Consider the following 14,041-nt stretch of genomic DNA (forward strand, 5'->3'; position numbering starts at 1 on the left):
GATGCACGATGTTGATCGGGTAGGCGTATTAGTATAAGACAAAAATCCATTTTTCGCCATCATGCCTGTTAATTCCTCCGATTCATAGTTTATTTTTAAGATATCAATATTGAAATCTCCCATACAAATTACATTTTGATATTTTATATTGCTAATAATGGATTCAAATTCGATTGGAAATCATGTGCTCTATAAATCAGTATTATACACAACTCGAGATTAGAATCATATGAACAAGTTATTTCTGCTGTAGTCATATGCAAATCGATTTTTTGTGCAGCATGAACATTTTTTATGTATGCTATTACTCCTCCGGATTTATTCCTAGTTCTTGTCTCACAAATAATATAATACCCGGGTATTTGATATAAATCTATTTCATCATTTTTTATCCAAATTTCACTTAATAAGATATAGTCGAATGAGTAATTTATTTTTTTTAAATATATCATCAATTGATTGAAATTTTCACGCATACTTCTGACATTTACATGTATAATATTAATTTTACTTTCATTTGAAAATTCATTTATAATATCAATTGAGTCAAGATAAGGTGACGTCGGACCTACCTCGTATTCATTCACTTGATGATTCACTGCTTTTAATGTTTATTTTGTCCAGATCTTTGATATTTCTAATGTGATGTACTCTATCACCGTCACCTTTTCGCAATAGTATTTTCCCATTCCTAATCCAAGCGTAGTTGTATGAATTGGCTTTTTTAAATTGTCTCACTTCATAAAACAGATTCTTTAAGTTTTTTGTAAGATGTTCGTTCACAAACAGCGTAGTCGAAGGGTACTTATCGTCTATTTCACTAGCCAACAAACCCTTACGAATTTTCGCGGCTTGAATCCATTTATCTCTGATCGAAGAGTCACGAAATTTCACAATGACAGGACGAGCTTTATTCTTGTTGACCGAATTTACACGATGCATCTTAACGATTTCTTCACAGTGATATACCTCTAGTAGGGACCCGATTTTAGTAACTAAATTTTGGAGGTTCTCCCCCTTGTCTTCTGGCATTCCCTGTATTTCGATGTTCGATGACTTCGATCGTAATTCCATGTCATCCAGCATTGTGTAAGCATTCTCAACTTTTTGTGTCAACGATTGATTTTCCTTTTGCAGTCTGTAGTTGACATTTTTTATTTCCTTCAGCTCATCTTTCATCTCCTCCAATTCGGTTTTCAAATCCCTTATTGCATTGTCGTTAAATTCCAATGATTTTTTTAGCTCGGAAATCTCAGCTTTAAGTTCTTTACATTCGGATGTTAGTTTCTTTGTGATCTCGGAAGTCATTTTTTTCATCTCGGATCTGATCATCTCCAGAATTTTTTGTTCTTGATTTCCCAATGACTCTTTGCATGATTCACAATTCCAGTTTTGTTTGTCCTTCCTTTTTCTGAAGTTCGCTTCAGAGACGCCAACACACAACGGGTGGTATAGATTTTTACACTCACAGCACCTGAAAACTTCCACGAGGTCGAAAATTTGTCCCTTACAAATCTTGCAGTATATATCCATATCGTCGTCAAATCAATGCAGTTTCGTCGATTTCAATAGCTGTACATCACCATACACAAATTCAAAAAAAAAAAAATAATAATAAATAAATATTGCTTATAATTTAACTCTCCTTGTTTCTCATAATTACATTTACCCTTTTTGTAGTTTAATATTAATGAAGTTTAAAATACGTATTCATGGCCTAGTTAAATCGAAAAATCAACAATAGCTTCAGAACCAAACAAGTACTTAAACGAAAAAAACAAAAAAAATCAGAGCTACTAAGAAACGTGTGTGCGCTTCATTCCGTGGCTGTTGCCACCCAAGTCCATTTTCCTCCTCCATTTATGCCCTATTGTATAAAGACATGAACATTTTCTTTCACTAATACTTTTATGCATTATGATCGGCTAATTAGACCAGGACTTTGGAGCTGGTTTTGAATTGCGGGACAAAGACATGTTATCCAGCTATGTTGATCTATATGAGATGTTTTGTTTAATTTGATGAATAACCTCTTGTTTAACTGCTGTTTTCTATTCGCCATTTGTAGTAATCTTCAATTACATCAGCATTACCTGTTCATTGATTGCCATGACTTTTTCAAATTTCAGAAAGCTGAGAAAGAAGAGCAGGAAAGAAAAGCCAGAGAAGAGGCGTTGAAACAAAGACTCGAACTTGAAGAGAAACTCAGAAAAGAAGAGCAAGAGCGAGCTGAACGAAAACGAGTAAGACTTCAATGTTGAATAATACAAAAATATACTTGCTGAATGATATACAGCATATATATTCAACCCATACTCGTGGGCCAAGTGTGGCCCATGAACCTAATTTTGTAAAAGTGAACTAAGACACATTCACAGGCAGGTTATGCCGATTTAAATCATGATTAAAATCACAATTTAAATCATTTGATTTCTTTTAAAAAATCATTGATTTAAATCACAAAATTTAAAATCTTGTTTTTTCTTTACATAACTTGAATGATATTCAAGTAAAAGTAACCCCTGGTAGGGTATGAATGTTGCTGATATGTGGTAAAGTTCGTGATTGAAAGAAGTGTAGAAGATCTTTGGGGAGTAATAATAACAATTTAATAATAAAACTTAATCCCTAGACACAGTGTAAAAAGAAAGCTGCTCTATTTTTAGATTTTTTGCGTGGAAAAAATTGCAGAAAAATATAGGGAGTTGAACTTACATTTAGCTAAACTGCTCTAAAAGTATTTTCAATGCATTGATTTAAATAAAAAAAATTGATTAAAAAAATTTTTTTTTGGAATTATTTTTTCATTCCATGTTCACAGATCACTGACCTGCGACACATTTCCATATCACTCAAGCAGACCATGTCCTACTTGAACAATATCTCATTGGCCGGGACACATTTCCAGATCAATAAAGTGATCTGCGGCATATTCACAAGTCACTCAAGTGAACCTGGCATATTTACAGATCACTTAAGTAATATGTGGCACAGTTCCAGATCACTCAAATGGCCCACAGCATATTACATTTGCAGGTCACTTAAGCAACCGTCACATATTTACAGATCACTTTAGTGATCCATGGCTTATATACAGTACAGATCTTTTAAATGGCCTGCATCATATTCTCAGATCACTGTTGCAGATCAGTTACCTGCAGCACATTCCAAAAACACTAAAGTGGCCCACAGCATATTTCATGCATAGAGATCACTTAAGTAGTCCATTTTCAATCTAATGAAGTGGCCTTCACTCTCTGGTAAAAAAATTGACCAGCTAAGGGGTTAAATATTGAACACCATTGATATTTTAAAGGGTGTTTAAAAAGAAGACGTATTTAAAAATTTTAATGGTACCAGAGTATCCGGGGACTATAATTTTATTGTCAGGTCATGCATGGTTAGAAATGAAATGTCAGGGGTGCAGCAAGCACAAGTATCTTGTGGCAGAACAATTATAATGCCTGTGGTTTCTGTTGCCTCTTATAATTTGGATCCTTTTTTTTGAGAGGAAGTGAATTATGATGAAGTATATGAAGGGTAGAAGTTTGATGTAAATGAAGTAGGTGCTTTTTGTGCCATCTGACGCTTTTATTTTTCATTTCTGACAATACATTCACAATAAAAAAAACTTATGGTGTTGTGTCTTCTCTACTATACTTCTTGGAGTGTGGCCTGCTTTTTTTTTCAAGTGCCCGATGTATAAATCCACATTAATTCAATTATCAAATGCAGATATGCTTGAATAAAGTGAAATAAAATCAAGTGTTATCTAATTTCTGATACATATTCATGTGATTTATCTCTCATAATAATAATATTCTTTTATATTATTTAGAGAGTTGAACAGATAATGAGCAGAACACGAATTCGAGGCAGTCAATCAGCTGATGCCATATCTGGAGGTAACAAGCAGGCAGACCCAGCCACTGCAAACTTGCCCATTTCAGAAACGAGGAAAGCTAGTGACGTGAATGTGATATCCAGCAGTATGATCACCTCTACTACTACGACAAGCTTCATGGAAGCATCTGGAACTTCTGTAGTTAAAAGTATTAGTCTCGGTGATAGTGTGATTACTGTTGCTCAGTCCAGTTCACAGCATGACCAGCAAACTGCTGAGCAGTGCGGTCTTGACTTGATGACCGGTTCAAGTGTCAAAAACGGTTTAATCTCTGATCATAGTGATATCAATGAGTCTGAAGCGAAAACTAGTGGTGTTTCTAATGGAATTCACACAACTGTGCCAAATAGGACTTGTGATACTGCTGCTGCTGTACATACGAATGGTTACACCAATCATGAAGACCCCTCTCTGACATTATGGTAAGCTATTTGTGTCTCAAGAATATGGTTAAGCATACTTCTGCCCCTACTAAATTTTAAAAAAAAGATTCATATTTCACAGAAAAATCGTCACATGGGCAGCCACATGCACCTTAGTGTCGAAAAAATATATGTTGCAAGTAATACAATTTTTTACATCATTTCTGTTATAAGGAAAAATTTGATTCAGGTTAACATATTTAACTTATTTGAGTCATCTTCTGTTATCTTGAGATGGTGCCATGGAAGAAGCAATGAAAGGTAGTGATGGTCATTTGTTATCAAAAGCGCTTATCAGCTGGTGATTTCCATGCTACATTAATGCTCAAAAGTCGAGCAACAAAATCAAAAATGCTTATAAAAGCAATGTTTTAATCTTTTTTTTTTTTTTTTTGTCAATCCATACCAATAATAAGGTTATCAATTGCATTTTGTGGTACCAGGGTCCACAGCTCACCAAAGCTTTGGGAAGGGTCATGGACAGCAGTTGCGTATTTTCGATGGATGTCTGATATATTCTCTATTGGACTCATGTAAAAAAAAAGGGGGAGGCTATTCCATACGAGTCATTGTTTCAGACTGAACACATATTGCTTGACAATACAAACTGTGTTAATTTTCAATTATAGTCCATAAACATGGCATCAGGTCACGTTGCAGAAAGAAATGGTATGAGTATATGGTGCAAGGATGCTATCTCGATAGTGTACTGCCATCTCTGAACATCTAGTGAAGACACGAAGGTCGATGCGGGTGCCAATAGCAATTTATGCTGGATCATCATATCATTACAATGAGGAATTATCAGTTTGTCCCTTAGCTTTCGAGCATGAGTGTAGGAAATACAATTCAGTGAGATGCTGGGAAAATGTGTAATATATTTGTCACAAATACATCTTGTAAACCATCTATCTCGGCATTTGTCGACCTATGGTCCTTGGACCAAAAGTGGCCTGAGAAGCTGTTGACCAAAGGCAGAGACTTGATAATTTAATTCCAATAGAAAGAAAAATTATTCAATCCTGTGTATATCTCTTATTCATATTCGTATTTGCTATAATGAAGTCTTGGATCTACAGATTGACTATATATTGCATTGAGAACAATACATGTAAATTGTGACTTCAAGTATGGGATATCACTAATTGTCACCAAAAAAAAATTAATTTAGCAATAATTGGATATTTTTTCCAAAAATTCTGGAAGGGCAGGGAAATAAAGGGCTACTGCAAATAATTCCAGTGAACGAAGTATATATTTCATGATAAAAACATCATAATTAAGGTGCTCTTATTTCATTGAGAAAAATGCGAGAAATTGGAATGGGGCAAGATACAGTACATCGCCAATTTTTGTCACAAATGTTGCCAACAAAATTACCAATTATTGCTGGAAAATTACATATGAAGAGCTTCTGGGCATGAAGCAACAATAATCACCCAACCGTATGTCAAATTACCTGTCATAACTACACTCAAATCAAGATCGCATTGCCCAAAATATCAATTAAAAACCATCGTGGCGAAAACAAAGGAACAGGCAGATTTAATGGTCATCAAATACACAACTCATCTCTCTGATTTAAATTGCCGAACTGATGATGACTGTTTGGTGAAATTTTTCCAATTTCTTGCAAAAGTGAAACATTTCCTTTTAATTTAGCACAATGACAATTACTTCATGCATGTGACATCATTTTGAGGGGAGGAAAACACAGGCAACAGATTTCTGGATAAATTCTTTGGGAATGGTTTTTTTTCATCACAGCTGAAATATGGGAGATGTACATATTAAATTTTTCTGGAGTCCACAGGAATAGAGATTCAAAAGCCTTCTGCCCTTTCCGGGAGACATGGCAAAGTAAGGTCTGACTACACTGTCAGTTTGGACTCATTGAATGGCTTCAATTCAATGGCTCATTCGTATGAATGAGCTTTATCCTTGTATGCTTTATGCATAATTGCTTGCAAGTTGGTGCATTTTTACTGAATATTTTTCTCTTGTAACTTTGATCACTTGTACTGAGTATCCACTCTATATGGAAAGTAATTATAATGTATTTGTTATTTTTAATTGAACATATGGGTAACAAATGTAGATGTTTTTTAGAAAATATTTAATGTGTTTATTCATTATTTGCAGTTCAGAAGAAAGATCTTCCAATTTGAGTGAGGAAGTTTCTGTAGCTGAGCAGCAATCATCAGATTCTTTAGCGAATAATGTGAAAGAAACCAGAGTCGAAACGTCGAGTAACCAGCTGATCGATATTGGCATTGGAGATGCATCCTCTGTCTCCCACAACAACAACTATATGTTCAATGTAGATATCGTCAACTCTAATATGAGTGCAGCTGATCCTTTTCATTCGATAGGTGACAACCTGCTAAAAAAGCAGGAAAATACTATAACAGGTATGTGAAGCCTCAGTGGTGATCTTTGCTGCTTCAATTAACTATTTCATTAATCATGTTTTGTTCTGTATCTGATCCACATTCTATCTTTCCCCCTTTGTTGTATTTCCAATCCTGTTTTACCCCTTTTCTTCGTCACGCCCTCAGTAGCTCGATTTCTCGTGTTCTTAACATTTTCAATTGATATTCTTGTACGCTCCTTCTAATAATCAATATACATGGGTTTTGTCATTTATGTCAGTGCTTTCTACCTTGCGCCCCCGAAAATTGTTTGGATTGACACCAATGAAGCTGTCCTTTTTGAAAATATTTCATTTAATGTAGAAATTTCTTCTTTTATGAAACCTGATAAATATGTCAAAGTTTCTGCACAGGTTAGTGAAGTGATGGAATAGAGATGGAACACACAACTGTGAGATTTTAATGAGATTCATTTCTTTGACATGTCATTAAGCAATGTCTGTTTAGAACCTGTAAAAGTGGTTTCTAATCCTCGGATGCATAAAAGAGCCCATGTTTAAATTTCAGTGAGAGCAGCGGACGTAAGTAAATTCATAAAAAATGGCTATCTCAGTGGGTCTATAAGGTTGGATGAGTAAACAATAACCTCATTGTTTTTCTTTTTGCATAGATGTATATGCTGAATATTATTTTGTAAATGGGTCCTTGATCTTCATTTTATTGGAACAAGGGTGGGGACTTAATCTTGTTGTCACAAAGGGTTTGTAGAACATGAAATGTTAAGAATCCCTGTGTTAGATGCTGTGACTTCCGATTCCATCTCCACTGAATGACAACTTGCTTTCTGGTGCGAGGGTGGGATTAGGTGCAGTGATTTAATGCAATGAAATTTCAAAGCAGTATTTCTCAACATTTGAAACACAGGGACTACTTATCACTAATTTCATTGTGACTATTGACTTATGTGACTTGACCATATTGTGACTATATGTCATTTAACAGTTCCACACGGATCATTGTAAAATGGTCTCAATTTTGGCATAGCTTTGGATACCCGAATCCTCTGGGAATAAAAAGGAAGAAGTAAGCGCTATCTATCCACTTTAATTTGAATAACATGAAAAATGAGACTTTTTCTGATTTTTTTTTCTTACTCAATTTGTCAATCAAAAGCTTTCAAATCTGGTTGCTGACCAACTCTGGCCAGACTTTGCCGTGTAGCACCAGTCTGGGAGAGATCTCGACAATGGGATAAGTGGATCAGGGTTATGGTGCTTGTGCCGCCTCTGGTCTGTGGAACACAGCTTTATAAAGTGTTATGGGTCAGGTTTATAAACAACACATTTCTTAATACCATCAATAGGTTATCACAGAGTTTTTCAAAGTGGGCATTGCCAACCTTTGTTGGAGGCTTCACTGAGAGTTTAGTATTGATATGTGCTTATTCAATTCTATGAAGTGATTCTTTCGGGTACTATTCTGGGGAACCACAGATAAACGACGACCAAGGCAAAGGAGCTGTGGGTGGCAAAAGTTTTAGAACCATTTGGTTGTGCAGAGTATAGATAGATGACTGGGTATAAGATGCAGAAATTCACAGGCCTGTGCAAGGAATCGAACCACCATCCCCTCTGCATTCTGTCTGGGAGAGTGTGCGATACCACTATGTGACAACATCACTGATATATTTTCTTTCCTTCAAGCTTATGCACGCTGAGCGGGACTGCACAATAGGCAGCCCTCCAACTCAGCTAATAGCCTTTGGTGACATGTCGAGAGGTGATGTTATTCTCCACTATTGATATGAAGTATAGATGACAAGGAATACATAATGAAAACATGCATATTTTGGGGGGGGGGGGGGAATTGACTTCTGCACTCGCTCGGATAATGAGGAGATGATTGTTTGATCTCTTTCCCCCCCCCCCCCCGCAAGAGGCCTGTGAATTTTTTTTTCTAAAATTCATTGGTGCATCATATCCAGTCATCTGCTCTTCCAATCGTGAAAAGTGGCATCTCTGCACTTGGTTATAGTATGGGCAGGGACGGAACTAAAGGAGGAGGCAACTGCTAAGACAATAGCCCTAGATGGCAATCTTGAGGAGGATGACAAAATTTAGGGGAAACGAAAACACTGTTATAAAACCATCGACTTTTACAGTGACCCGCAAAGAATTCCTAGTTATGGCCAATGAGTATGAGTGTAAAAAAATTTGTTTTTCTGTGGAATGAGGCTTTATTGTATTTATATGGCAAAAAATTTATATTCAGCTTATGATAAAAATTTTATGCAGGTAGTTTTTACCTGCCTTTAAAATGATATATTGCTTTTTCTTCTTCCAGATTTACTAACATAAATGAAGAAAACCTTGGCATCTATCCCATCTTATGGGGGATCTTCAGCGTAGCTGTGTTAACAATAGTCTATATCACTCGAATCAAATGTCCTCTCTGATATATTGCAGGACCATCATTGCTGTTATTATGCCTCGCATGGGTGTATAAATCAGAAATCGTTATGAATTTAAGCGTTTTGAGATAATTCAAAGATTTACACATGTAACTATATATATTATATAATATATATAGACAAAAGCCATGGATGTGTACTTAATTGCTTTCCTCTCCTCCTTTCCACTTCGTGTGGAGTTGTATGATTTGCATTATCGGGTCAATGAAGAGGCTTGCATGGTTACAGAGTGATAGATTTAAATGTGGAAAGCGAATCTTATATTCCAGTTTAATTTATGCAAAACTTGTATATTAGATTATTAATATTTTTAAGATACGAGAAGGTTTGACTAATTTCTTCTTTTGTGTGTGTGTGCGTAATGCATATGGTGTGTGGCATACATGCGCTTGTAACATCAAAATGTATAAATTAAAATATTAATCTCTGACACACTTCTGGATAATATGCAATTTCTTTTACATTGAATTTGTATTGTTTCTTCTGCAAAAGTTATCGTTTCTGCAGGGCTTGACAAATACCAGGTTTCCACGGTGATTAAAAAATCAGTATTTGCACATAAAATTTCCTGTGTGTGATTGATAAATTGGGCAGAAAAATATAAATTCATCATTAATTTTAAAATTAAATTCTCCACAAAAGTGTCTCTTCTAACGTAGAAAGTGGGATATTATATGTACGAGGTGCGTAGCAAACAGGGGGTATGGCATTTTACTGACAAACCATTAATGCTAAAGCGGTGACTAGGATTTTTGCCATTCCCATAACTTTAAAATCAGATAATTTTATAACCGTTTTCTTTGTTCTCACCCAAAATTGTCCCCCCCCCCCTCCAGTTCCAGCCCTATCCAAGAGGTATATTTCCAATTAAAAAAAGTTTCCAAATAACGTGTAATACTCAGATGTGTCATTCATGTTGAAAGAGGTTCTATAGTTATTTTCGTGTCCCATTAATTATAATATGGTAATTATGACTATCATGATTAATTATAGTGAAATACGGGGCTGGACAAACCAAAAAAAAATCTAGTAGCCAGAGAAATTTTTTTAGGCGCCAAAAAAAATTTATGCAAAGGAGGTGGTCCAAAATAATGTTGCTTTTAACTTTTTCAGAACATAGTAACCTTCTTTCATGTTTGCAGATACATGCTATAAATTCTACAAAAATCTTCTGCTGCTCTCAGCCTGTAAAATTTAGTAACTACACAAAGAAAATTTTAGGCAGCAATACCAATCTTTTTGGTAGCCATGGCAACTGAGTGCCTGGGACAAATCCCCTGATTGAATTGCCTTTGAGAATTTTTTCAAAATTTTGAGAACTTTATTTCTCTTCTGCAATTTTTTGGATGGAGTCCCTTGACGGGCCAGACGTTGTTCTCCCTAGTCTAGTCTTCAAACAGTTAAATTCAAGTTTTTAACTAATTCGTGTCAATCTCCTATCCAAAAATCGTAACTATAGTCGGTGAGCACCACCCTTAATGTAACAATATTGCTCTGTATTCCTGTTGCAATTCCCACATTATTATTATTTCTATCTTTAGCGAGAGAGATAAATCCTGTATAATGCTAACTTTCTTTGGTCCTTCGAGTATCATTATAAAGGAGTTTCACTGCATGTGGTACAAAACTCGAGAATAGGATGGCCTCCCAGAGAGATAAATCACTTACTCCTCCGAGCATGATTTAACCCCTAACAGGCTAAAACCCTGGAAGGGACAGAGCCAGGTCAATATGTAGCCTATATGCACATATAGCTATATTAGATCACCCCCCCCACCCGCATATCTGCCCATGCCATAGAAGGTGTAAATCAGAACAGACAAATCCCAAGTGCCATGGCAACTAAAAAGTATTGGTATTGGCGACAGAAATTTTTTCTGTATAATTTAATTACTAAATTCAGGGCCGAACTGTCTGAATAATTCCGCAAACTATGCTACTGCAGAAGGCTCCAACTGGGGGAGGGGTAATTTTTTAGGGCGCCAACTCAAGAGGAGGGGGAAGATTGTTTTATTCGCTTACACTTGAAAAATGTCTAACCGGCCCTGACTAAACTGCTGAGAGCGTCACAAAATGTTTGGAATTTATTGTGTCAACATTCAAAAGGGTCACTATGCCCTAAAAAAAGTCAAAAGGAGCATTATTTTGGACCTTTTTTTTAAGGGAACATTTTTTTTGGCGCCCAGTATTTTTTGCTAATTGCCAGTCCTGGTATACATCGTTTCAATAAGGTGTGTAGACCTTCAAGCCATACGGAAATATTTCTTGCACGAAAAAAGCATGTGACAGCCCATGACACATTGATGAATAAAATTTTCTTGTAAATTTTTTTTTCTCCCCTCTAAATTGTTACTTTGCACATATAATAAAAGGGAAAAAAATTCTAGGTCTGATACTGGTCTTGACAAGATCCCTCTTTGATAAGGGACAAGTAAGAATGACTTTGGATATTAAAATCCAAATGATTAAATAAATTTGTAACATATTGTTACAATTAATACGTGGCAGCATGTATTATCACTTTTTTTGTTTTATAAGGGGACGTCGACTAGGAGGTGCGTCTCTTTTCTGGGAGGTAGCAGAATATCCCTAGACACTGGATATTGGAGGGGTGTCCAATTTATACACAAAACTACAGAACTTAACGAAGAAGCCTTTATTTCGAAGCAAACTCAAAACAGACAACCTTCCAGGACGGAAGCCACATTCCAACTCACGTCTTCTTCTCTTGGAAGATAGATTTTCTCTTCTCAACTTCTTTTAACAACGTATAAACAAACAAAATGCATTATGTGCTGTAAGGCCACAGAGAGTTAGTAAAAATGTCCATACTGGAAAAATAGATTCGTTACAATTGTACTTTCATCACAGTGGAGATATATTTTAAAGGAATGGGGGAACAGTCTGAGTCTGTGTGCCATAAAAGAACATAACGATTTCTCAAACCATATTAGTTTCTTTATTGTCACCATGAAATAGTGCTAGGCACATGTAAGGTTTCGTCACATTTTTATACTTTTATTCAAATCATGGCTTATACGCATTACTGCTCGTGCAATCAGCAGTTATTTGACAAAGGGTTTGCTGAGTTATTATTACTCAGTCCGGCTTGCACCAATGAAGGTCTTGTGGTGGGGGGAAGATGGCAGCACATGACGATGATAAAAAAAAAAAGCCACTTATATTAGAGTCGGAATGGCCGAAAATACAGTAATAGTCACATTGATCAAATGAACAGATGTTATGCTGCCATCTGTTAGTGAACAATTGAATCTATAGTGTAGTATTCCCTCACTAGATGGCAGCATACATACTGATATTAATACTCTCCCAAGAAGTTCTGCTTTATGCTGACAGATGGTAACACAAGTCTATATACTTGTGCATTCTGTCTACATTGATTGAGATAATGAATTTAACCCTTTAAGACCAAGAAATTTTTGAAAACATGAATGTTAAGTATTTCACCCGCACGATCGATCAAGTTTGGTCTTAAAGGGTTAATTCGAAATTAAATTTACTGCTTGCATTCCAGAGTCCTGTTAATTACCCTTGGAATAAAAAAAAAACATATGCAAGAGAATATTCAGTATGAAAAATTTGTATCAGCATTTCATATATATATAACTCTCAATTGATAATTTTTTAGTTTTCTTTCAAATGTAAGAATCATTATTTACAAAAGTCATGTATATGTATATATGCTACTGCCAGAAGTGAAGCCAAGTGTTTTGGTCAGAGAATGAATTGTAGAAATTATTCGGAATGTACCATTTCGTGAAGTAGCTAGACAGTCGTGGCCAATGCTCGATGCAAGACAGCGCAGTAGGAGCCAAATCCTTTTTTTTTTCATTTGCCAACATGTAAGATGCATATCTCTTATATAACAGCTGTATTGGATTAGCTTCATCTGACGAGAGAAAACTATAAAATAATCAAAGTTTTTCTGTTAAATTTTGAAGAAATAAAATGATTAACGCATCATGACTGCAGTTTGATGGGTTACCTCAACTAACGTGAACATAATTATCACAAAAACATACGCCAACTTGCCGATAATCCTGAATCATGTCTTTTGTTATCACCAGCCACTTCACTAACTGGGTGGGTCAATATTTAACAAAATTAGTCAATTCGCAAAATGGCCGGCCCCATCACGGATTGGCCAACTTTCGGCTTTGGCAGTAACATATATACACCAGAAAAAAAATTCCAATTTATACAAATCAATCACGATTAATGATTTTCCTCGATTTGTTGTCAACAAAAATTTCAATCATAATCCAATCTACCTTTCACTACCATAGAGTACATAATTCAGATCTCAGTAGATGCCACTTATTGAAATCCTGGATAATGCTGTCATTTGGGTATTGCTATCATTTTTGCCGAGCACAGAATGGATCAATATCATCATAACATAAGGGAAAAATTTGTTTATAGTTAATGACAACTTTGATTTATGTGTTATCAATTTATTTTCATGAAAAGTCTTTTCTTTGGTTCAACCTTAGCTTTAAAATATGCAGACTCTTGCATTTTTTCCATAAAAGTTATCGCTATGACCCATATACTACCATGTGGTGCTTCTTTTGAAATTTCTTTCCTATAGGAAAGAGACACGTGCAAGGTAAAAAAGTCGCTGACCACATTCACACATTCTTTGGCCGAAGACTTTCTCTAGGGATCTATGGAGTATACTACGCATTAAAAGAAGTTATTGTAATTTGCAATACATGCAAATACACACATTGAATAGTTCTATTTCGACTCCATATTATTTCTGAATAACAAAAAAAAAAAAAATTAGCTCATGGGGGGGGAACCTGTTTTATAACAATATGAAAAAGATGCATGATATAACATTTTGAAA

General features: G+C 35.5%; 1 protein-coding gene across 10 annotated transcripts in view; it reads left to right on the top strand.

The window, feature by feature from the left end:
• Positions 1 to 9,602, top strand: part of LOC149076405 (uncharacterized) — a 71,713-nt gene extending 62,111 nt beyond the window's left edge. For all 10 annotated transcript variants that reach the window (XM_089243954.1, XM_089243947.1, XM_089243955.1 and 7 more), the window contains 4 exons: positions 2,130 to 2,243; positions 3,839 to 4,326; positions 6,469 to 6,737; positions 9,042 to 9,602. In XM_089243954.1, coding sequence (XP_089100080.1) covers positions 2,130 to 2,243; positions 3,839 to 4,326; positions 6,469 to 6,737; positions 9,042 to 9,055 — 885 coding nt within the window. In that variant the 3' untranslated portion in view covers positions 9,056 to 9,602. The remainder of the gene's footprint in view (positions 1 to 2,129; positions 2,244 to 3,838; positions 4,327 to 6,468; positions 6,738 to 9,041) is intronic.
• The last annotated feature ends 4,439 nt before the right edge of the window (positions 9,603 to 14,041 follow it).

This window comes from Pholcus phalangioides, unplaced genomic scaffold (assembly GCF_987345545.1).
Source record: "Pholcus phalangioides strain wild (caught in Gottingen) unplaced genomic scaffold, Ppha-v1.0 ptg000015l_1, whole genome shotgun sequence".
NCBI classification, from domain to species: Eukaryota; Metazoa; Arthropoda; class Arachnida; order Araneae; family Pholcidae; genus Pholcus; species Pholcus phalangioides.